At 46.7% G+C, this 21,614-nt stretch overlaps 7 protein-coding genes across 7 annotated transcripts; 1 reads left to right on the forward strand and 6 right to left on the reverse strand.

Moving 5' to 3' along the window:
- Nucleotides 1-521: 521 nt before the first annotated feature.
- Nucleotides 522-1,544, reverse strand: GL50803_0095789 (Deoxyribonuclease, TatD family; the record flags this gene model as incomplete). The annotated part of the gene is made up of 1 exon (XM_001704099.1): nucleotides 522-1,544. One exon carries the CDS (start codon nucleotides 1,542-1,544, stop codon nucleotides 522-524), a length of 1,023 nt encoding a protein of 340 aa, XP_001704151.1.
- A 76-nt stretch (nucleotides 1,545-1,620) lies between these two features.
- On the forward strand, nucleotides 1,621-5,409 carry GL50803_0095787 (Dpy-30 motif-containing protein; the record flags this gene model as incomplete). Its single annotated transcript, XM_001704098.1, has 1 exon — nucleotides 1,621-5,409. The coding sequence occupies one exon, from the start codon at nucleotides 1,621-1,623 to the stop codon at nucleotides 5,407-5,409; it is 3,789 nt and encodes a 1,262-aa protein (XP_001704150.1).
- Nucleotides 5,410-5,423: 14 nt separating this feature from the next.
- Nucleotides 5,424-8,687, reverse strand: GL50803_0095786 (uncharacterized protein; the record flags this gene model as incomplete). Its single annotated transcript, XM_001704097.1, has 1 exon — nucleotides 5,424-8,687. The coding sequence occupies one exon, from the start codon at nucleotides 8,685-8,687 to the stop codon at nucleotides 5,424-5,426; it is 3,264 nt and encodes a 1,087-aa protein (XP_001704149.1).
- Nucleotides 8,688-8,738: 51 nt separating this feature from the next.
- GL50803_004270 (uncharacterized protein) lies at nucleotides 8,739-9,671 on the reverse strand (the record flags this gene model as incomplete). Its single annotated transcript, XM_038046104.1, has 1 exon — nucleotides 8,739-9,671. One exon carries the CDS (start codon nucleotides 9,669-9,671, stop codon nucleotides 8,739-8,741), a length of 933 nt encoding a protein of 310 aa, XP_037901554.1.
- Nucleotides 9,672-9,816: 145 nt separating this feature from the next.
- On the reverse strand, nucleotides 9,817-10,977 carry GL50803_0013584 (uncharacterized protein; the record flags this gene model as incomplete). The annotated part of the gene is made up of 1 exon (XM_001704096.1): nucleotides 9,817-10,977. One exon carries the CDS (start codon nucleotides 10,975-10,977, stop codon nucleotides 9,817-9,819), a length of 1,161 nt encoding a protein of 386 aa, XP_001704148.1.
- Nucleotides 10,978-11,050: 73 nt separating this feature from the next.
- Nucleotides 11,051-15,913, reverse strand: GL50803_0041212 (Ankyrin repeat protein 1; the record flags this gene model as incomplete). Its single annotated transcript, XM_001704094.2, has 1 exon — nucleotides 11,051-15,913. One exon carries the CDS (start codon nucleotides 15,911-15,913, stop codon nucleotides 11,051-11,053), a length of 4,863 nt encoding a protein of 1,620 aa, XP_001704146.2.
- A 175-nt stretch (nucleotides 15,914-16,088) lies between these two features.
- On the reverse strand, nucleotides 16,089-21,587 carry GL50803_0061564 (Ankyrin repeat protein 3; the record flags this gene model as incomplete). Its single annotated transcript, XM_001704106.2, has 1 exon — nucleotides 16,089-21,587. One exon carries the CDS (start codon nucleotides 21,585-21,587, stop codon nucleotides 16,089-16,091), a length of 5,499 nt encoding a protein of 1,832 aa, XP_001704158.2.
- Between the last annotated feature and the right edge of the window lie 27 nt (nucleotides 21,588-21,614).

A 21,614-nucleotide genomic window follows, 5' to 3' on the forward strand; every position in this document is an offset into this window, starting at 1 on the left:
GGTCCAAATTGCCAAGTTGCATCCTCTTTACTCAGACTTGAATAGTCTCTGAAAGAGTGACATTAAAGGTGGTGCTACCAAGCTCATTATCTATGCTTCATACAAATACCCTAGGGTAAGCATTAGGCTTTTACAGCAGGAGTAAGTGCAACGGTTTTCATCGGTCACGCTCTCTTCTAATTCTAACTGTGTAAAGATTGGTATTAATTAAAAGAGCTGTTGAGGGAAACTTTATTATCCTAAAGGGATAAGGAACTACACAAAATGAAGCACTCTATTAGAGCAGAAATGCTCGACTATAAAAAGAAGTACATCGATAATAGATTGAGGTTCTCACCATTGACATTTTTCCCCTGTGCATAAGCACTCGCTGTCACAGTAATTGATCTGTAAATTTCTGCTTTATAACACAAAGCAAGGAAGCAGTTTTGTGAACACCTCATCCGATGTCTAGGCTCTTCATGCTAGACACATTGATAACGAGATACCGATCGAAAGAGAAACCAATCCACGATGGAGGCTCATTCTAATACGTTATTATACGCAGGTGTCACAACATCCTCTAAATTAAATAGTCTTCTGGAGTTTTCTGCTGTTATTCTTCTCACAACCGATGTTTTCTCCGAGAGCGATAGGGGATTAGGAGAACAGTTTTCGAAGGGATGAGTCGTGATTGCTGCGAGAACCTCCGCAACTGCGTTGATGTGGGCAGGCTCTGTTCGGCCTTTAACAAAGCATGGACACTGCAGAGCACAATCACCACATTTCTTATCATAATTGCAGGACTTAACTACTTGCCTAAAATGCTCCTTGGTTAATCCAGATAAATGAGAATAGCTAGCATGCGTCGGCTTGACTTCGCACCAAGGGCAATCTGTTTCCAAGTGTATTCTACTCAAAGGAATGTTTCTCACAACCGACAAATTATCAGCGGTTTTGAGAGAACACCCGTTGATCCCAATATCAAATCCAAGGGCCAGGATACGGTTGCACAGATCCAGATCTCCATCAAAGCTATGCACTACGCCTTTTAGCCGGGGCTCCTTCTGTTTATAGTCCGCTAATATTTCTAGGAAATCAGTTCCTGCGTCCCTGCAATGCAAGAAGAGAGGTAGTGATGGCTGTTTGCTAAAGATATCCAATTGGAGCCTGAATGCCAGCTTTTGAATCTCCTTACCGGCAAAATGCAGACGAGCATAGTCTAATCCTAGCTCTCCATATGCGCGGACATAAACTGGGAGATTGCCACCGCAAACCAGCTGTTTTAAAACCTCCAGCGATGGCTTTGGAGAAAGATCTTCAGTCACCAGTTCTGCGGCACGAGTAGGGTGATACCCTATGGTGCATGAGAGTAGTGGCCACTTGTTCATGAGAGTTGCTGCAGCATTGTACTCTTCTAGATTGCCACAAGTCACAATCATGTGTTGAACGCCATACACCCTGGCTCTCTCTAACACATCTCCAAGATCTCGCCGATGTTTCTGAGATCCATTGTAGACTCCAGAATAAACATCGTCAAGTAAATTCGCCCCTATGTCTATCATGCTTAAGCTGCGCTTTTATTTCTATTTCTAAGGGCTTAAAATCTAAAGATCAGAAATTAAAAAACTTAAGACAGAAATGGCCAGTAAGCGAGTGTTTATCTCACACTTAGACACGGCACCAGCCAGAGCATGCTCGCAAGTTTTTCGAGCCTTTGGGTGGGAGGTCTATGGCACCATTCTGGATTCGGACGCAGCCCTTCCTACTCCATGCGATGCAACTGAAATTATACCTTCTCGCTCACAGGATTCGGAAGCATTTGCGCGCGGGATTTTATCCTGCGCAGCGATAATATATGACCTTTTGGCCCCCGATGAAGCTATAGCAGCACTAGAGCTAGTTGCTCTATCTCCAAACAAGCGGAAGTTCATCTGCCTTTCTTCATTTTTGACATGGTGCCGTACAGAGTTACCTCCGCGACAGCTGGAAGACAAAGAGGAGTCGGTTTTGGAAGAAGACCTTCCAGATGAGAAGGAGCTTGAACCCGATGAGGTGGTTGAGCTATATCGAGCTGCCCATAAAAAGGCTCCCTTTTGGGTGCTCAATAAGATAAAGAAGAGAGAGGAGGAAGAACGTCGTGCCCGTGAAGAAGAAGAACAAGAAGAGCAAGAGGAGCAAGAGAATCCTGAGGAGCCGGAAGAAGAGTATGAATATGAAGAAGTAGAAGAAGAATACGATGATGAGGACGACGAAGCGGTACCTGAGGATGATAACGAGGACCATCAGGAAGAGAGTGGCGAGGAAGACGAGGATAACGGAGATAACGAGGATAATGAAGTCGTAGAAGACACCACCAAACGGCGACGCTTTCGAATAGTGCGTAAAAGGGTTCCTAAAAAGAAGCCTCTAGAAATGCCAGTAGAAGAATCTGAACACGAGGATAGGATAGAGCAGGGACCAGACGAGGAGCTTCAGGAGCCAGATGATGCAGAGCCAGAAGAAGAGTATGAGTACGAGGAGGAGTGGAGCGAATCGGAGGAGCCGGTAGAAGAGAACTCTGAAGAACGTGAAGAGCGGTTGCTTCAGCTCAAGAAATATGGTATCTCTGAATCTGATCACGAGCGTCGTCGTCCTCATCCGGATTTTCGGATCCTCCTGACTACAGAAAAGGATATTGCCAAACGCCTCTCAAGCAGAGAAAATCTAGAGGGCGCTATAGTTATCCCGGGGCTAATTTATGGTTACGGAGAAACATCTTTAGTCCCCCTTTATAGGAGCATATACGAGGGAAAGCTCACTCAGATACCACTTTACTTTGGGGGGCATACACGTTCAATTCCAACAGTTTATGCCTTAGACCTTGCACTTCTTGTCCACAGCCTTGTCATAGATGTGTGTCCAGACAAGGAACAGCCGTATGTGTTCGCAGTTGAACGGCAAATATGCACGTCCAAGCAGCTGGCAGAGGCCATGGGTCAAAAGTTGCTTTTACCTGATCCTCTTCGAGATAAACTTGCAAAGGACATGGATGAGCGCCTTCGAACTACAAAACCTAAGCCTCTTACCAAGCAGACTTTCAGAGAATATGTTAAGATTCGTGATGCTCCACAATCTTTGCCAAACTATATTAGAGAAGTCGATAAAGAAGAGACACGGCTTGGTGACTCTATCCTAGAATTAACGGTTGATTCTCCGATGATTTTGGGATTCGCCTCCAACGACTTACTAGGAGGGAAGTTTCCTCTGTTTGCTAGGTCTGGATTTATTGATAACATTGAGCTGTCGTACTCTGAGTTTCTTGCCGCATGGGGGCTCAAGCCTGTTCGAATATTCATTCAGAAAGACCCTGATACGTCCATGGAGCTTGCTGACAAGCTTGCAATGGTGCTCACAAAGTACCTGAGCTTGGATAGCAGAGATGATCGTCGTACCAGCTCTGCATATGTTAAGGATCTTGCTGATAAGATATCCACGGGAAAATTAACAAAAGATGAGGTCATCTCTACGTCACGGATAAAGATTATCGACGGAATGTCCTATACACTGTCTACATTATCTAATCTTTTCCACGATCTGGCAATGGATTATCGTACCCGTCAGTATGGCTGGATCTTAATTGGTCTTCCTCTAGGGATGTTGCCTGAAGATGTGTTTGGTCGCCCGGCGATTATAGATAAATATAAAGAGTATGCAGATGTGGGTCTTCTACCGCCTAAGTCAGTCAAGCATGAAGAAGGTGAAGGGGAAGACGTTGAGCCTGAAGAGGAAAATAGTGACGGGGAAGAGGAGTTGGAAGAGGAGGATGTAGAGGTGGATGAAAGTGATAGAATAGAAAAGATACGTGAGCGCATATTGCTCCCATACACTGCTCCTGCACACCCCTTTACACGAGGAAGAGTAGGAAGGGAGCACCTCAAGGAAGGTCCTAGGAATAGTCTCGACTTTTATGATAGTAACGTTTCTATTGAACACCCTGATGGAATACGCATTCCATGGCCAGAGTACATTATCGACTTGCCAAAGCTGGATAGATACGGTGCATCTCAGGACGAGCTGTCTGCTCTGGCAATTATTGAGCGCTTCTGTGAATATTGCGTCGAGGTTAACGGAGAGCGAAAGAAGAAAAGCCTGGTAGAAGATACTGAGACACCAGAAGAAGCAAATGAGGAAGATGAAGGAAGGAAAAAGCGTAAACGTAAGGTAAAACCAGAGCCCCCAACTGAGCATTACCATACGACTGAGCTCACACGACATGAAGCAGAGGTGGAAGCATGGCATAAGGCTGAAGAAGCTGCAGCGGATATTTATCGACGAATGGAGCACGAACGTCTTAAGCATGTTCGACGACAATGGATAAAGGCCGTAAAGAAGCAATGCATTAAAAAGATAAATAAGCTAGCAGAGAAGGGCGAGCCCGGTATTGTTCCATATGATTCGGCAAACTATACGTGGATAGAAGACTTTAATCTTGTAGGTCTTGATCCGCGTTTGGATCTTGACGTTATAAAGATTCCAAAAAAGGTCGCTTCTGAGTCAGATGAAGTAGAGGACAACCAAGCGGTTGATAATGAACAAGATGAGAATACGCATTCGGGAAGTTATACGGACGAAAATGGAGAGCAGCGTAAGGCTCCTCCCTTGATTAACCCAGATGATTATGATTTAGGCATTGAAGACGAAGAGAAGTATGAGCAATTGCGGCAGCAGAAGCTTGAGAAGATGAAACAAAACCAATTGCGGAAAGAAGAGAAGAAACGAAAGATTGAGGCTGGCGAGGAGGTCTCCGAAGACGAGCCTACTGAAGAGGAGGAGGAGTTTGATGAAACAGGCCGTCGAAAGCGTACAACTCCCAAACCAAAGCCGTTTAAAGACGCACCAAAGGTCCCCATTAATTACCAAGACATCCCTCTACCAGAGCACCATCATCGTGGATTTGCATGGCTTATTGAGTCATTAACAACGATCAAAGAGGTCCCTTATGGCGTATCGAATATATTCTCTCCGTACTTTAACTCGTCGAGGTACACTTCCTTTGAAACTCTTTGTCAGGCTATAATGAGCTTTGTTGGTCCAAGCAGGGGATTCGGCAAAACGAGGGAAGAGAGAAAGCAACAAGAGGAGGTTATAAAGCGACAGGAAGTCATTAGACGCCAGTTATTAGAAGAAAACCTCCTGAGGAAGGCCGAGGAACATAGGATAATAGAGGAGAAACGAAAACAAGATCTTTACAACATCCGTGAGGAACTTATCAGCAACGAAGAGCGTCGAATCAAAGACCTTTCTATCCCAATCAGGAAGTATCTTACACAAACAGTCATGAAAGACTTAATTGACGGACTTGTGGAGGTGTCTAAACTCAGACCCAATGACCCCGTTCGTTACTTAGGGGAGTTCTTGATGGAGCGGTCGGTCAAAGACATAGAATAGCTTCTGCCACTGATCTAACTTTTATACAGGATTTTTTTCAGCTCTTTGGCAAGATCTGCATTATTGTTAGATATATCTACGAATACATCAATAAATGCTTCCTTGTATGCCTCTCTGAGGTCGAATACGAGACGCTTTATCAACCTATTATCCCTAGTAGTCTTAAACTCAAAGATCCCGTAATCAAGGGCTTTATGCAGTAATGAGCGGAGGACTGCGTGGTGCAGGGATAAATCTATGAGGGTAGTCACAGGAGCTGGTGCCAGTTGAGACATTAAGATGTTTCCTTGTGCGATTACTCTCCCTAACACGTATTGGATGAGAACCTTTGACAGCAGAACAGACTCTGTTTGCAAGATGCTGAAGATGGGGGCCACCAGTCCACTAACATCTGTGAAGTGGAGCATATGCTGTGCAGATGCTGCGGTGCCGCTGGCTAGAAAGCTTTGGATGTGCAGAATAAAAAGAGACCCGTTGGAAAGGGCTAGTTGTACGCTGCTATCAGAAAGATAGACATACTCTGGGGAGTATTGTAGGTCTAAGGTAGATTGCAGTGTTATAACAATCTTGGTGTCAACCACTCTAAAAAGCAGAATGTGATGCTCAAACGTGACTCTATTTTTCAGTAAAATGAATGAGTTGCAATCACTGCTTGAAACGGAATCAGTCTCCTTTATGGCGAACTCGCGTCCGCTGTCTTTTTTGGCTCTCACTGATAGGATCATATTGCTTTCCCCACATGCGATCGGCACTAGAAGATGCGGATTGAATAGGCGTGAATGTGTGCTAATAATTGAGAGTGTTGATGCTGTAGAATAGCAAATAAGATGAGCCGTTCCGTTAGATAAAACGAGCATAAAAACGTCCTTTGAGAGAATCAAATAGTCCATTGGAGACCCGTCTAACAAAAGATTAGCAGTAGATGGGCAAGTATTTGAAGATATAAGGGATGGAGAAAAATAGTCTGAAGGAACAAGCCTCGTGACAGTAAACTCTTCTTGTGGCAGTACAAGTCTGTTCAGCAGTCCAGTCTCTTCAGGATATGTCAATAAGTCTGGGCTTGCTTTAACGAAGGCGTTAGGAGCGGGATGTGCGGTAGGTAAAACAGGTAGTGCGTTGAGATCTTTGATAGTGGTATCAGCAACTGCTATGTGAGGGTTGGCGGTAGATTTAAAATCTGCCTGCCCATTTTGTGGATCACCTGATCGTGCTAATAGATTAGTTGTTTGTTCTAATAGTTCATTTGAGCGGTCTCCAAAAAACTCAGCTATCTCCTCTTCCTCTGGTAACAAAGCCCATAACTGATCTCTATCTGTATGATTTGAAGCCCCAATTCTAATGTCTTCCGATAAGGGCTCTTCTGCTGATGGAAATTCATAGAAACTATATTCATCTTTAACAGAAACCTTGACATATGCAGTCCTTGGGAGATGCAAACTTGGGACATGCTCACTCTCATCTTGATCGCTAGCAACGCATTCTGAAAGCATCGCTTTGTCGGGATCTAGCTCGGGTGAGTGTTGCGCCATATCAAAGCCAGTGGTTTTATTTGTATACATACTCACCCCATGCTGTGATGAGTCATCAGACATCTCATATACCGAGTGCTGAATTGTTGCTGTAGCTTTTTTTACGCTAAGGATCCGTATTATGTCCACTATTGGGAGTTCTATAGAATAGATTGTACGAACGTTTTTAAGAATGCGAGTAGTGTGTGTGGCACTCTCTTTGCCTTCCTCAGAAAAAGTCTCCTGACCTGCTATATCTGCGACTCCAATGACATAGAGCGTAAACACAGAACGTGCACGATCACTCGTGTTGCCCAAGGTTGATGTCCATGTCATCTTTTCGGCGAGAAGCGGCAGTTTAGCGGAGAAGATACGATGGTGATGCAGTGGCACTAGGTATATGTGAACGTATCCCCGGGTATCTGCGCAGGCCACGAGCTCAACTGTTGGCAACGCAAGAAATGCTTCCAGATCAACCCCACTATCCGATACAAATTTGTGATGAAGCTTATTATCAGATGGTAGCATGAATGACACGCAAGAAATGGCTGTGGCCACAATGGGGTATCCGGTGTAGATTGTTAGCGGTATCTCCGAGAGCTTTGATGTGTCGGAGTATGCATTGAAACAACTGCGTGCTACAAGTCTGCAGACAGGAAGGTTCTTCTTAAAACATCTCAATGTATCGGACTGCTTAGCTATCTGCTTATCTATGGAGTATATCCCAAATGGAAAGACCACAGATCGTGGGGAGATGGACAAATGCATTGTTGGAAAGCGAAATACAGATTGCACAGGTTCAAAAATGCTATTTCTATATTGCAATCTGGAGAAATAGAGCTCAGTAAGCGCAGTATCACCGTTATCGACCTCAAAGCACTTTATAAAATTGGTTGCAAAATGGGGAGTTCTCCTGTCTCCATCTTCATACATCACTTCGCCACACACGATGAGCTTCTCCTTCTGAGGGGTTGTAGGGCGTGATGCTCTGATAAGTAATAAACTTTGGATTTTATTTATAAGTCCATCCTTGCTCTCCAACGGATTGACGCTACTAATGCAACACACACAGGAGTCTAAATCGGTGGATGTTATGTTTGCTATGGATAATGCTGACAAGCCTGACGCTAGTTTATGAACATCATCGTGAACAAGCACTGAGTAGGCGTCCTTGGCAGATTGATCCTCCTTAAGCGTCACTGTGAAGACTATATGCTCACGCTTGTTGAAGGCGAGTACAAAGACACACGGTCTTATTGCAGACCAGACAATATTATCAAACATATCCACAAAGAGCTTATCTCCTGACACGGTTGTGCACTCCTCATGTGACATGTGGGCGAGAAATTTGCAGGTGCGAGGGTGTGAGGAGGGATCTCGTGATTGAATGATGGTCAGTTCATAGAACAAGATCAAGTTGGAAGTGTATACAACCAAGTACCGCTCATCGGGGGAGCTCACCATACTAATAAGAGATTCGGAGCAATGCTGTTGATACTTCTTTAACTCCGGTCTAGGTAGCATCCTTATACACGTCTGCGGCACATAGTCATGCGTGCAGACGTATAATAATTGGTCAAGAACCCTTCTTTGATTCTCCTTAAACGAATTAAACTTGAATGTCAAGACCACTAACAGATTAGATTTAGGCAGAACACAGGCAGATGCAATTCTTTGATAAACTAGTTGCTCTGATGCTTGCCCCACACTTATGTTCAAGGGCGTGAAGATAGACGACAGAGGAAACTGACGGACGTTCGCTGAAAACATTTTTTAAGATTTATTAATTTTATTAATTTTTAGACGCGCATTGATAAGGAGCTAGATCGGTAAATCCACAATATATGGACTCGGAACCTGGGCGGCTGAGAAATAGGTGATGAAAGATACTATCTCCGAGACCCTATCCACTTCAAGGATCATTTCTTTCGGCTCATTATGCACCAAAACAGTAAGATTAATCTGACTATCGCCAGGAACCACCTTTATTAGCGCATCAAATGTGTATCCAGTGTTTTCAGATAGATCTGCATTTAAGAAAAGAATACCTCTGTGGTTGAGAAGTAGAATGGTGTCAGACTCCGGTGCCATTCGATCAAATTTGCGCACACTACCATGAAAGCATGCATATCCATACTGCTTGAGCGATGTCCCGACAATATTAAAGTAGTGTTGGATGGCTTCATCCGGCGTTGGGGCTAGACCCTGTTCAATAATAGACGAAAACATGTGCTTGAACATTTTCTCCAAGCTCTTATCATTGTATCTTACGAGGATATCACTGTTTATGAATCTTCCTGCAGAGGCTTGAACATATTTAGAGTAAAAATGTTTTTCCTTTATGTTGGGAATTGTCCCTGTTGTAATAATGTAATAAAATGCAGAGAAAAGTAATGAATATTCGTTGTTCACCCTCCAGATGTGTGTGATAATGGCTCTCTGCACTTGTTCCAGAAGAATCAGTCTGAACTTTTTATTTAGATGTTTAACCACTTCTGGCGTGGGGAAAATAGCAATTCGCAGAAAAATCGAGGGATTGCCGTGTAGAACAGAGTAGTAAGGCTGAGAGAGCGCTTCCATGCATTCGACAGAAGCTTTGGCTGTCCTTTTCAAGAGGACAAACGCGGGGGCGTAATCGTCAGGAATGTCCAGTTGTCGGCATAGGTCAGTAATTATATCAAATACTAAGCTGTTAGGACCAATCGAAGTATAAATAGGTCCGGTAATTGTGCCTACCCTCAAGGGAATAGTCATCATTTTTTTTAGCTCTTTCAGTTGACAAACTATAGGCCTAACAGCCATCCTTCACCCTGTATGCGTAGCCCTTTGGACGTAGGGTGCCAAGGTGGTAACAAAATCACTTCAAGACGATTTACTCTCCCATATTAGTGGAACACGGTCAGTAGAAGCCAATGCGCTTGCTGCCCACAGTCATATCCAGCGCATTATCTATTTGGTCGGCTTCTGGGTTGTCCCAGGCGGTGTTGACGCGCTCTGTGCCAGTTAAACAAACATCAGAGATGCCCATAAGGAGTCGCTTGAGCTGGGTGATAATCATCTCTGCGCGTTCATGCTTTCTCTGGAGTAGATCTAGCTCATCACGCAGGATGTTGATGTCATCCGCCTTCTCCATTTGGGCCTGGTGATCGGTCTCCATGGCGTTGCGAAGTATCTGGGTCTCCTCCTCTAGCTCATAGATTCTGCTCTTCAAGACTTCGTTTTCTTCATCTGCCCTTACAGCAGAAGTGTCAGACACACCCGACATCCCGCAGGCACGTAGCTTAGACTCCTTAACCTGTGACTCATGTATCTCAAGAACCTCATCATTTGCTGCAATGAGCTGCTCATTGAACTGAGCCAAGAGGGCGTCTTTCTCCTCTATCTCATTTTGGAGACGCTGTATCTCTTCCTCATGGATTCTCTTCATCGCTTTCTTTTCGGCTTCAAGGCGCTTCTGGTTAGCAAGGGAGTTTGCGAGCTCCTCTACAGAAAATTGCGCCGCCGTCGTTCTCTGCTCTATGGTAGTCTCATAAGCATGGATCTTCTTGTGCGCATTTTCTAGTTCTTCGCGGTACTGATCACACTGTGCACAGTGGTGCAATTTAGAAGACCCCAACGACGCTCTGTGGCTCGCTCTACCCTCCAGGATACTCTCTAGTTCCGCAATTCTGTCCAAGGCATTTGACAATTCCATGGCTAATGTTGCCCTGGCCTCCTCCGATTCTGCAATGCGCTGCTCAAGACGAGAAGAGGTTGCTAGCGCCTGAGATGCAAGGGCGTGATATTCACTGGATTTGGTTGCCAACTTTGCCTCTTGGCGGCTCAAAGACCTTCGGAGATGCGATTCTCGACGTTGTGCTGTAACCAGTTCGCCGTCAACAACGTTTCTGAGTTCTTCAGCGCTCGACTGTATAGAACGCGCAGCCGCTACGGCTTGCTCTGCAGCCAGGCGCGAGCGGTCGAGAGAATCATCGATGCGCTTCTGTTCCGTGACAAACTGCTCGTTATCGTTGTTCGAGGTCTCGGGGGAGTCCAAAGAAAGCAAGAGGTTGTCACCCATTTTTAAAAACACGCCTCGCCATTTTTTAGCTAACGCATTTTTGACAAAAAGCACAAATAGATTGGTTCACATATTAGTCCTTCTTCCACTTAGAAATGTCTGAGACCGTCCCAACGGCACCAATGGCATTGTATGCCTCGCGAGAGTTATCCGCTATGCTATTCGGACTAACAACTGTCGGGCTTGTTATCACTGGGCTGCGAACAGCACGCTCTAGAGCATCTAGCTTGCGTTTCAGAACATCGTTGTTTATGTTCATCCCATTCACCTTGTCCTTCTCATTGGCCAGGCTAACCTCCAAGTCTCTGAGCTTGCTGGTAAGATCAACTATCTGAGATTTGCTGAGGCTGTCATCGGGAAGCGACATTGAGCTTGTTCCGTATTTTTCGTTTAGACTCTTGAGGTGTTCCGAATAGGAAGCATTGAGATCATCAAGATCAGTTATTGCCTGAGACATTTCAACGACCGCGCGACGCTTCTTGACGTCTGAGTTGATCATCTCCGCCATTAAACGCTTGTTATCCTCCTCAAGCTCGCGAACCTTGCGAGACAGATCATCAATAGATGAAACATCGGCGAGGAAGACTGCCGAGTCTGGATTGGCAATGCCGTTTTCATCGCAAAACTTTCGGAGCTTAGTATGGAGGATGTCACGCTCCTTGATCGCCGTGTTGTACTGAACCTTGAGCTTTTCGCATTCGTTTTCTGCATCCTGAAGACGCTTTATTGTTGCCGTGATATCACTTGGAATCCTCGCCAGTTCTTCATTTTTCTTGGAAAGCTCGTCCTTTAAAGCCGCAAGACTGCTCTCCAATTCGCTTACTTGATCGCGCAACGACTGGACAGCCTTAGCATCGGCGCTACCACCAGCTAGAGATTCCTCAAGAGACTTTCGCAGATTCTCTACCTCAAGTTCTTTGACCCGGAGCTTCTCAAGGAGAAGCTTATCATGCTGGGATGCGTCGACAGCATCCTCCTTTAGGCGCTGGATCTGGTCTTCACTATTTGCAAGCGCGGCTTGCATATCCGCGATGATCTTGCGAAGCTTGTTGTTCTCATCTTCCCTGATTCCCTGCTTCTCAAGAGAGTCTTGGAGCAGCACGCGCAGGCGCTCAATTTCGAGATCCTTATTCTTGAGAAGAGACTTATATTCGTTGGTTTGCTGTCTCACGCTTATGAGGTCCTTCGGAAGTGCGTCGCGGTTCTTGACAATCTCAGCCAGATCTCTCTGATGAGCCTCAGCCTCATTCAAAAGCCTAGCATATTCTTCCGGACTTTTGGTTGGTTGATCAATCAGCTTAAGCTCTCTCTGGAGGCGAACGATGTCATCGGTAAGAGAAGCAAGGAGAGCCTCCTTGCGAGCACGCTCCTCCGGTGTCATCTCTGTCTCTGGGTCAGAAAGCGCAGTCTCAGCCTCTTTATGTTGCTCCCTGAGCTTCGCCAGTAGTCCATACTTTTTATAAAGTTCAACCTCGTCAGGCGAGAGACCGTCAAAGTGCTTTTTGAGTCTAGAATTCTCATCTTCCAAAGCTCTGTAATGATCCTCACGTGTGCTGTTAGCATCCGTACGAAGGCTTTCGATCATGGCCTCACGCTCACGGAGTGCTTGGCGCATGGTATCAAGCTCCTCTCGCTTTTCAATCACATCTGCCTTGAGCTGTTCAAGATCCTTGCCCATAGCGGAGATCAGCTCGTCTTTCTTCTTGGTCTCTGCATTGCCATCATCGAGTTTCTTCTTTAGAGCTGCCACCTCCAGTTCATGCTTCTTCAATAAATCGCCGTGCAGTTCATCCATGGCATGGGCGCCAGCTTCACTGGTTGAAAGTACAGAGTTAGCTGTCGAGTTGGTGAGCGCATCCCGCAGGCTCTTCTCCACGCCACTCTTTGCGATAGACGCCTCCCTCAGGTGAGTAAATGAACGTTCTTGGTGCATAATCGCTTCGGCAAGGCGCTCCACCTCTTCTTCACGCAAGTCAAGATCCTCCTTCAGCATTTCAACCTCCATCTCCAGCTCTGCGATACGAAGAATAAGTTCTGCATTAGATCCTTGGTTGGCGTTGCTGATCTTCTTGAGAACTTCCTCGTCATCTCCAACCTCTGCTTCAACGGGTCGTTCACTGGCCACAATGTCTCCAGAATCTGCAAAAGCCAACTTATCCTTAAGCTCCTCTATTATATCATCTTTGTCTAAGAGCTCTTTGTTCAGGTCCTTTATTTCCTGAGTCTTTTCAATGACGTGTGCCTTAAGGACATCAATATCCGAGCGTAATGCATTAATCAAATCATCATTAGCGGGTGCAGCCTCTGCAAACGTAGCAGGCACAGTACCTTGCGTAGCAAGTTGCTCTTTGGTCTTAAAAAGTTCCTCCTTAAGGTCGTTCAGCTCCTCCTCTGTAGTTCGAAGCTGCTGCTTGAGAGCTGCTTGATCAGCTGTGGAATCATTGCTGCGCAGCCTCTCTATCTCAGCTTCCTTCTCCTTAATCATATTTTGGAGGAACATATTATGTGTATTGAGGGCCTCCTTGTCCTTCTCCAAGGCATGGATCCGGCCAGAACCGTCATCGGGCAAATACTTCACCTCATTCAAAGCATCGTCCAACTTCTGTTGCAGATCATCCAGTTCTCTGTCCTTGTCGCGAATAATATCCTCAAGCTTTACAATAGTGCTCCTAAGGACATTGATGTCCTGAATCTCTCCTTCGTACATGGCCACGCTCGTGGTGGAGGCTTCCACTGCATCTCCGGTCTTGTTGAGCCGAAGATTGAGTTGCTGGATGGCATCATCACGGGCCTCAACAAGCCTCTCAAGGGCGGAGATTCTCTTTACATAAGTCTCTACCTCCTCACGAAGTCTTCGAGTATCCTCACCGTCTGTAAAAGGCTGAGCATTTTGAGCTGCCTGAAGTGCACGAGTCAGATCTATGACATCCTTTTCCTTCTGAGCGAGCTTTTCCTCGAGGTCCTGGACTGTTGCCTCAAGTGTTCTAAGTCTGTCGTCCTCTTCGTAATCAACGAGACCTCGGAGCTTGTCTGCTTCGTCACGTTTGTTTCTGAGCTCTCTCTTGAGTGCATCCACCTCTGCAAGGAGATCCACTTCGCGCGTGGAGTCCACCACCTGACCTTGCGCGGACAATAAGCTACGGAGCTCCGATATCTGTTCTTCCCTCGCACGGAGTTCTGCACGAAGGTTCTTTACTTGAGCCGAGTCATCATCTCTCACCTCAGCAAGCACCCTATTAAGTTCCTCTAGGAGCCTGTTGTATTCCGTTTCGCTTTCAGCAAGCTTTCTGTCCATATTTGCTATCTCAATGCCTCTAGAGATAACCAGGGCTCGAAGCCTATCGAGCTCTTCTCTCAAAGCGTCCTCTGCACTGCCACTCTCGGCAACTTTAGCAAGCATGCTTCGGAGACTCTCATTTTCAGTTCTAAGAGCATCCGCCTCTGCGGCGTCGCAAGCAGCGTGCAGGGCGTCCTGGAGACGGGCAATCTCTGCCTCCTGGGCTTTAACAGTCTTCTTGAGTTCGTCAATCTCACGTTCCCTCTCAGCAAGGTCTCTACGTAACTGCTCCTCAACTTCCCTAGATGGCGTCGTGCTGTTAAGAATCTCTAGCTGCTCTTCACTCTCCTTAAGTCGCTCCTTAGTGCGCGCAAGCTCCTCCTCTAATTCTGCAACACGCCGGCTGTTTTCCTGTTCAGATGTATTCAAAAGACTACGGAGTTGGACTATCTCCTCATCGCGCTTAGCATACTCGGCAATCGTTGCCTCCTGCTCTTTAGCGTTTGTCACGAGCTCCCTAAGGCGCTCATTCTCACTCTCTAGATCCCTAACTCGCGTATCAGCGTCTTTCACCACTTTTTCACGGAGACTGTTGAGTTCGGCCTGTGCGGCAGCCAGATCTGCTTCTAACTTCTGAACCGTGGCATCCTTAAGAGTTGCTGAGGATGATAAGCCTGACAGCTCAAGATTATTGCGCATGCTCTCGTTGGTGTTCGCAAGACGCGAGGTGTCTCGAAGAGCAGACGAAGTCGCCATACTATCCTCTACCGTCGCATGGAGAGAGTCTATCTTCTCCTTGTACTCACTGAGCGTCTGCTTGAGGCGCTTTATCTGGTCTTGAAGAGCGACATTATCGCTGTAAATAGAGGAGGACTCCTCATGCAACGTGACCAGCTTCTGCTCCAGAGCGAGGATTTTGGCTTCGAGGTCTTTTTCAAGCTGCGTCTTGGAAGCGTTACTAAACACAGGCCCGCCCGGTGAAGTTGCATTACGAAACATGTCAATGGCTTGCAGGCTAGAGGCAAGATCGCCACCTATCTGTATACTCCCATTCAGGCTCATATTTGACAGGTTCTGTAGGGACTGAGACGTGATTCCAGGAAGCGTATTAGACTCAAATTGCCTAAGATAGTTTGCGACGTCAGCATACCCTGCATTTGCAGCAAGAATTAGCGCTGTTTCGTTATTGTGAGACACTATCTCTCTCTCCCTAATAGCCAGATACTTCACGACGTCGAGGTGCCCCGCCTCCGCCGCATACATCAAGGCAGTTCGGCCACGATTATCCTGTATGGTCTTCTGATATGGCAAAAGATAGATTATAGCGTCCATGCAACTGTGCTTTGCAGCCAGCATCAAGGGGGTTCGCCCCTCTGGATCTCTACTAGCCATCTCGTATGATATCAGACGCTTACAGATTTCGCCCTGATTAGAGAGTGCTGCCATCATTATTGCCGTCTGTCCATCGGAGTCCGTCATTGAGTGTTCTGTATAAGCAAGAATCTTGACCATATCGACGTCGCGGTTAGCCACTGCATGCATTAGCCCTGTGCGCCCATCTTTATCCGTGGACCGACCATATTTCTGCAGATTGCTTTTGACAAGCTCGTGGCTTCTGCCATCTATGGCTGCAAACCAGTCATCCTTGGACTCAAGCATTCAGCACTGGCCCGTTTTATAAATTAAAATGACTTTAATGAATATTTTATGGATAGGCGGAAAAAGCATTTTTTTGATTTTCCGCAAGCGCCAGAAGGTGCAACCGGGGTGTATCCAAGCTTCAGAGTTCGTTTATTTACAAACAAAGTGGTAATAAGCCAACTACACAAAACAATTAATGAATAACGGTTTGTAAGAATTGAGCACCAAACACCATACTTGCACCAACACACATTCCAGCAACAAAATTGATGCATCGGTCTGCTCTTTCCATGACGTCATCGGACTCGTTGACGCTTCGTGGTTTCTCCACATGATCAGAATACTCACTAGCAATCTTATCTGGGATTCTCTGAGATAATTTGAGTGTCTCTGCCTGCTGGCGCTCAATCGCAAGCTCCTTAACTTTATCCTCTATCTGCCTTTTGAGGTCCTCCTTCACAGCATTGAGCTGGGAGTTCTCGGTTCTCAGCCCCTCCAGCTCCCTTGTTAGAGACGTGATAAGTTCTTCAGACTGAGCGCCCGCGGCAATCTGTTTGTTAAGTTGTTGATTTTCAGCTCGTAACTTCTCAATAACTTCACCGGTAGCTGAGAGCCTGTCCTGAAGAGAGGAAAGCTCCGCCTCCAACGGAGAAATTTGTGCGCCCAAGTTCTCTATACGCTGCAGAGCGTCGGTTAGCTCACGTTCCTTCGCGTCTGCACGTTCATTGGCGTCCTTGAGCGCCTGCTCTAAATCAGAGATTCTAACATCGTCTGTGCCAGTTGCCAAAGAGGGCTCCTCCAAAACAGGAGCAGCAGGCAGAGGTAAATTCTTGGCAGAGCTGGTCTTCATGGCGTTAATTTGATCGTTGAGGATATTCTTTTCAGTCATTAGCGCCGTAATCTTATTGTTGAGCTTCTTAATGCGTCTTCTTTCAGAATCAAGCAACTCTCGAAGCTCATCCAATGACAGCTCACCTAGATTCTGGGTACTCCTAGAAGTAGACCTAGCTAGGCTTGGTATCGATGAGAGATCAGGATTAGAAGAGGCACTCTCAATCGTTTTCTCTTCCAGTTCAGCTTTCAATAAATCTATCTTTGAATTAGCCTCTTCTAATTCTAGGCACTTAGAGCTCAATTGATCCTTAAGGGTTGAAAGTTCATCATTCAACCTCGAAATATCTGCGTCAGATGTTGATACTTGTGCATTGATAGCGTCCAGTGACTGCTCCAGATCAATAATAGTTTTGTTGAGTTTAGAAACCTCGTCACGTAGGCTATCTCTTTCGGCTGTAACATGAGCCAAATCCTTTCGCAATTCCTCAGTGTCAACATCAGATTTCTTGTCTACTGTACTATCATCAATAAGACGACGTAACTCATCAATCTCAGCAGTGCGCGCTTCTAACTCTGCAGTAAGGTCTTGAACTTGTGAGTCAGGGACCTCCTCCTCCAGTGCGCGAATGCGGGCCCTCGCCCCGGCGCACTCCTGCTCCAGGTCCTGGACGTCCTGGTCGCGCGCCGCAAGCCTGTCGCGGAGCTTGGCTATCTCCTTTTCGTGGCGGGCCGCCTCTTCCTTCATGCGCTCCAGCAGGAACGACGAGTCGCCCAGCTCGCCCACGGTCCTCTGGAGGTCTGCGATCTCCTGGGTCTTGAATGCAGCCTCCTTCTGGAGAGCAGAGAGGCGCTCTTCGAGGGCGTAGACGCGCGCGTCGTCTCCGCTCGGGGCGCCCGACACAGATGCGCGCAAGTCGTCGTTGGCACTAGTCAGGCCGTCGATCTCTCTTTGGAGGGCGTGGATCTCGTGCGCCTGGAGGCGGTTGACGTTGTGGAGGTTCTTGACCTCGGCCTCGAAGAGGGCGACCTCCTCCTCGTGCTCTGCGCGATCAACAGTTGTCTCCGCAAGTAGCTTGATATCTCTTTCAAGATCTGCAACACGTTTGCAAAGTAGCTGACGCTCGTTTTCTAGAATGGTTCCGTCACTAGGCAAAATAGTTGCGTTGCCTGATGGTTCTAGTGTAATCAGAGGAATCACATTATCTTCAGCGGCTTGATCACGTAGTTGTTGCAGTTCTAGTTCCCTAAGTTGAAGATTATCTTCTAACTCGGTAATACGTTTTAAGGAATCATCATTCGGATCCATAGGCTGACGAGCCTTGATATCCTCAATTTGTAATTCTAAATCTTTCAAATCTCTCCTTTTGTCCTTAATTTCATCATCCAATACCTGGATCAGTGCGCGGCGATTCTCCAAAGTTTCTTCTAAGTCCTGGGCTGATGGCAGTATCGAGCTCTCAATGTGGGCCTTCAATTCGGAAATTTCACCTCTAAGAAGAGCAATATCCTCATCTTTTCTTTGAAGAGTAAGCTGCATAGCAGTTAATTTTTCATTCAAAGAAGGACTATTGTTAGACAGTAAATCATCTAATTGATGTTGTAATGATGCTACCTCATCGCTCTTCAGCTTTAGCTGAGCCGAATAATACTCATTAGACTGTATAAGCATTTGAATATCAGTCTCAGAATCCGCTGGTTGTTTGGTCGACGGTGAGAAATCACCTGCAGTGAACGAGTTCAATTGACGTTCATATAGATCACATTTATTCTGTGATTCTTCTAAGGCTTCTGCAACACATGCTAATTCAAATTGGAGCTTGGCAATGTGATCCTCTAAAGAAGTAATGAAATTGGATTGCTCAGCGGACAAAGAATCACGAGGTTCTTTTTCTTCAGAGAGAGATTTATCGTTAGAAATGTTGCTATTTAATTTGTCCTGCAGATGTGCAACAGCGTCTTCCAGAGTCCGAATGCGAAGTTTCGCCTCAATGTTTTCTTGTTCCAACTCTTGGAAGTCTTGACTATGAGTAGTATCACGAGTAGACCCGTCCTGTACGCTCTCCTGCAATTCCAGCAACCTATGATTAGCTTCATCAAGTTGTGCTCTAGTTTCTTTCAGTTTTTCCTCCAAAATCGCTATAGGATAATCATCTTCTTTAGTGTCAAGTAAATCACGTAAACGATCAGCTTCCTCGCGTAGTCTTTCATTTTGGTCTTTTAGCGCATCTAGATCCCCCGTTTGTTTAAGTGAATTTATAGTAAGCAAGGCATTATCGAGAGTATACTCTAATTCAGCCTTCTCTGTTTTGAGACATTCAAGTTGATTCTTCAATTCTAAAAATTCAACCTCAGAAACATTGACAGCCAAAGGCTTATCTCGTGATTGACTAGTTGTCATAAGGTGAGATGCATCAGAATCTGTAGTATCAGATACTGCTTCTAGCGCGCGAATGCGGGCCCTCGCCCCGGCGCACTCCTGCTCCAGGTCCTGGACGTCCTGGTCGCGCGCCGCAAGCCTGTCGCGGAGCTTGGCTATCTCCTTTTCGTGGCGGGCCGCCTCTTCCTTCATGCGCTCCAGCAGGAACGACGAGTCGCCCAGCTCGCCCACGGTCCTCTGGAGGTCTGCGATCTCCTGGGTCTTGAATGCAGCCTCCTTCTGGAGAGCAGAGAGGCGCTCTTCGAGGGCGTAGACGCGCGCGTCGTCTCCGCTCGGGGCGCCCGACACAGATGCGCGCAAGTCGTCGTTGGCACTAGTCAGGCCGTCGATCTCTCTTTGGAGGGCGTGGATCTCGTGCGCCTGGAGGCGGTTGACGTTGTGGAGGTTCTTGACCTCGGCCTCGAAGAGGGCGACCTCCTCCTCGTGCTCTGCGCGATCGGCAGCAGCAGCCAGAGACACTTCTCTGAGTTCTTTGAGCTCTTGCTCATATGCATTCTTAACATCATCAAGGTGTGATACACATCTATGAAGCTCTGCATTATCCGCTTCAAGGCATGAAATACGGTCATGCACCAGTTCAACTTGTGTAGTGAGTTCATTCTTTAGTGCATCTACCTCAGCCGTACGCGCTACAAGCTGGCTAAGCAACTCTTCGTTTCGGCTTTCAAGGGCTGCAATCCTGCCTTCATCACCAGCAGGCTCCCCATTGACAGACTTTTGCAGGTCTTCATTTAGGGCCCTGCACTCATCAAGCTCCTCGGCAAGCTCCCGCAATTTGGACTTCTGGTCGTGAATTTGGTGGCGTAGTTCCTTAACTTCCTGTTCTTGAGCTTCTGCTTCTGCTTCAAGGATCTGGACGCGATTGCGAAGCATTTCGTTCTCCTCCTGGAGATTGTCTCTCTCAGCAGACAGGGCAGTAAGTAGTCCAGCAAGATTCTCTCTTTCTTCTGTCCACATGAACTTATCTGCATCATTAGACTGACTCTGCAATTTGCTTTCAAGGTCGTGAATGCGAACATTTGGGTCTGTCGGGCTTTGAGAGTGAGCCTCTTTAGTCATGCTATGCTCATCTGCTCCTGTTTCTATCTTATCTGATGGCGAAAATTGATTATCAGCTGAACAAATCCGACCGCGCAACTCTTCAATGGTGGCGTTAAGCGTCTTGTAAGCATCAATCTGCTCAGAAAGCTGCTTCTTCAGATCATCAATGATCCTATCCTTTTCCTCTACTTCCCTGGCAAGTCTCTCGGAAAGCTCAGATGAATCGTGAGCTGGAAGCGCAGCAATTTTCATTTTTAGTGCGGCAATCTCATCATTCTTCTCCAAAGATTCTGTGGGTGCGCCAGGGGGATCGGGAGCAATCGATAGCTCTAGGGCGCCGTATCTCTGGCCAAAATCGGCTTGAGACTCAGAAAGCATATTATTCGACTGCAAGTCGCGCAACGTCTGCGTCATGTCAGTCAACTCTTTTACCTGCTCCGCCGTATCTTGGTGGCATCTTCGCTCATCATCGAGCTCCAATTTGAGCTCCTGATTGTGACGGAGAAGCTCCTGGATACGCTCATGAAGACGCTTGTTTTCCACTTGCAAATTAGCATTACGACTCATAAGTTCGGATGCATCCTCATGAAGCTTTCCTATTCGTGTCTTCAGTTCCAAATTCATTGTGTTAAGTTCAGAAAGTGCAATGGCCTTTGTTGTCTCCAGGCGTTCAGAGAGGTCAGCCTGGCTCATAATCAAGTCAGAAGTGCTTGAATCCTGAGACGCAGTAGAGTGGTTGAGAAGATTCGACGGTACCAGTGAGGCATCTAGATCTGTGCGGCGAGACATACTAAGGCGTGCGCTTTCAGATAGCATCGCCATTGTGTCCTCTTCTGATGATCGTAGAAACTCCACCACATCATGATGGTGATGCATGATTGCAATAGAAAGGGCAGTCTCATGCTCCGAAGAGGAAAACTTACACTCGCGAGCGTGCAAGATTTCCACGATAGAAAGATCTCCGCGTGCGGCCGCATACATAAGAGCTGTGCGTCCACGACTATCTACTTTGGTGACGTAGTAAGGCATAAGGGCTTTTGCTGCATCCAGAGAGCCATTCTGTGCAGCAAGCATAAGAGGGGTGCGCCCATCTGGAAGGATCAGATGCGACTCCTTAGCTACCAGCGCACGGCAGCACCTGGCCTTATTAACGATCGCAGCGATCATAAGAGCGGTAAGCCCATCAGAATTCGTAAACCCACTACCATTATGAAGCAGAACCTTTACAGCATCGTAATTGTCGCTACGAACAGCGCGCATAAGGGCAGTCTCTCCATTCTCATCACGCAGAGACGCACACTCGCTCGCCGCCGCACGAATAGTCGCTATGTCGCCCTGGTCGACCGCAGCAAACCATGTTCCCACGCTAGGCGGAGCCATATATTTACTGAAACACTCGCCCTTTAA

This window comes from Giardia intestinalis, chromosome 1 (assembly GCF_000002435.2).
Source record: "Giardia intestinalis strain WB C6 chromosome 1, whole genome shotgun sequence".
NCBI lineage: Eukaryota > Fornicata > Diplomonadida > Hexamitidae > Giardia > Giardia duodenalis.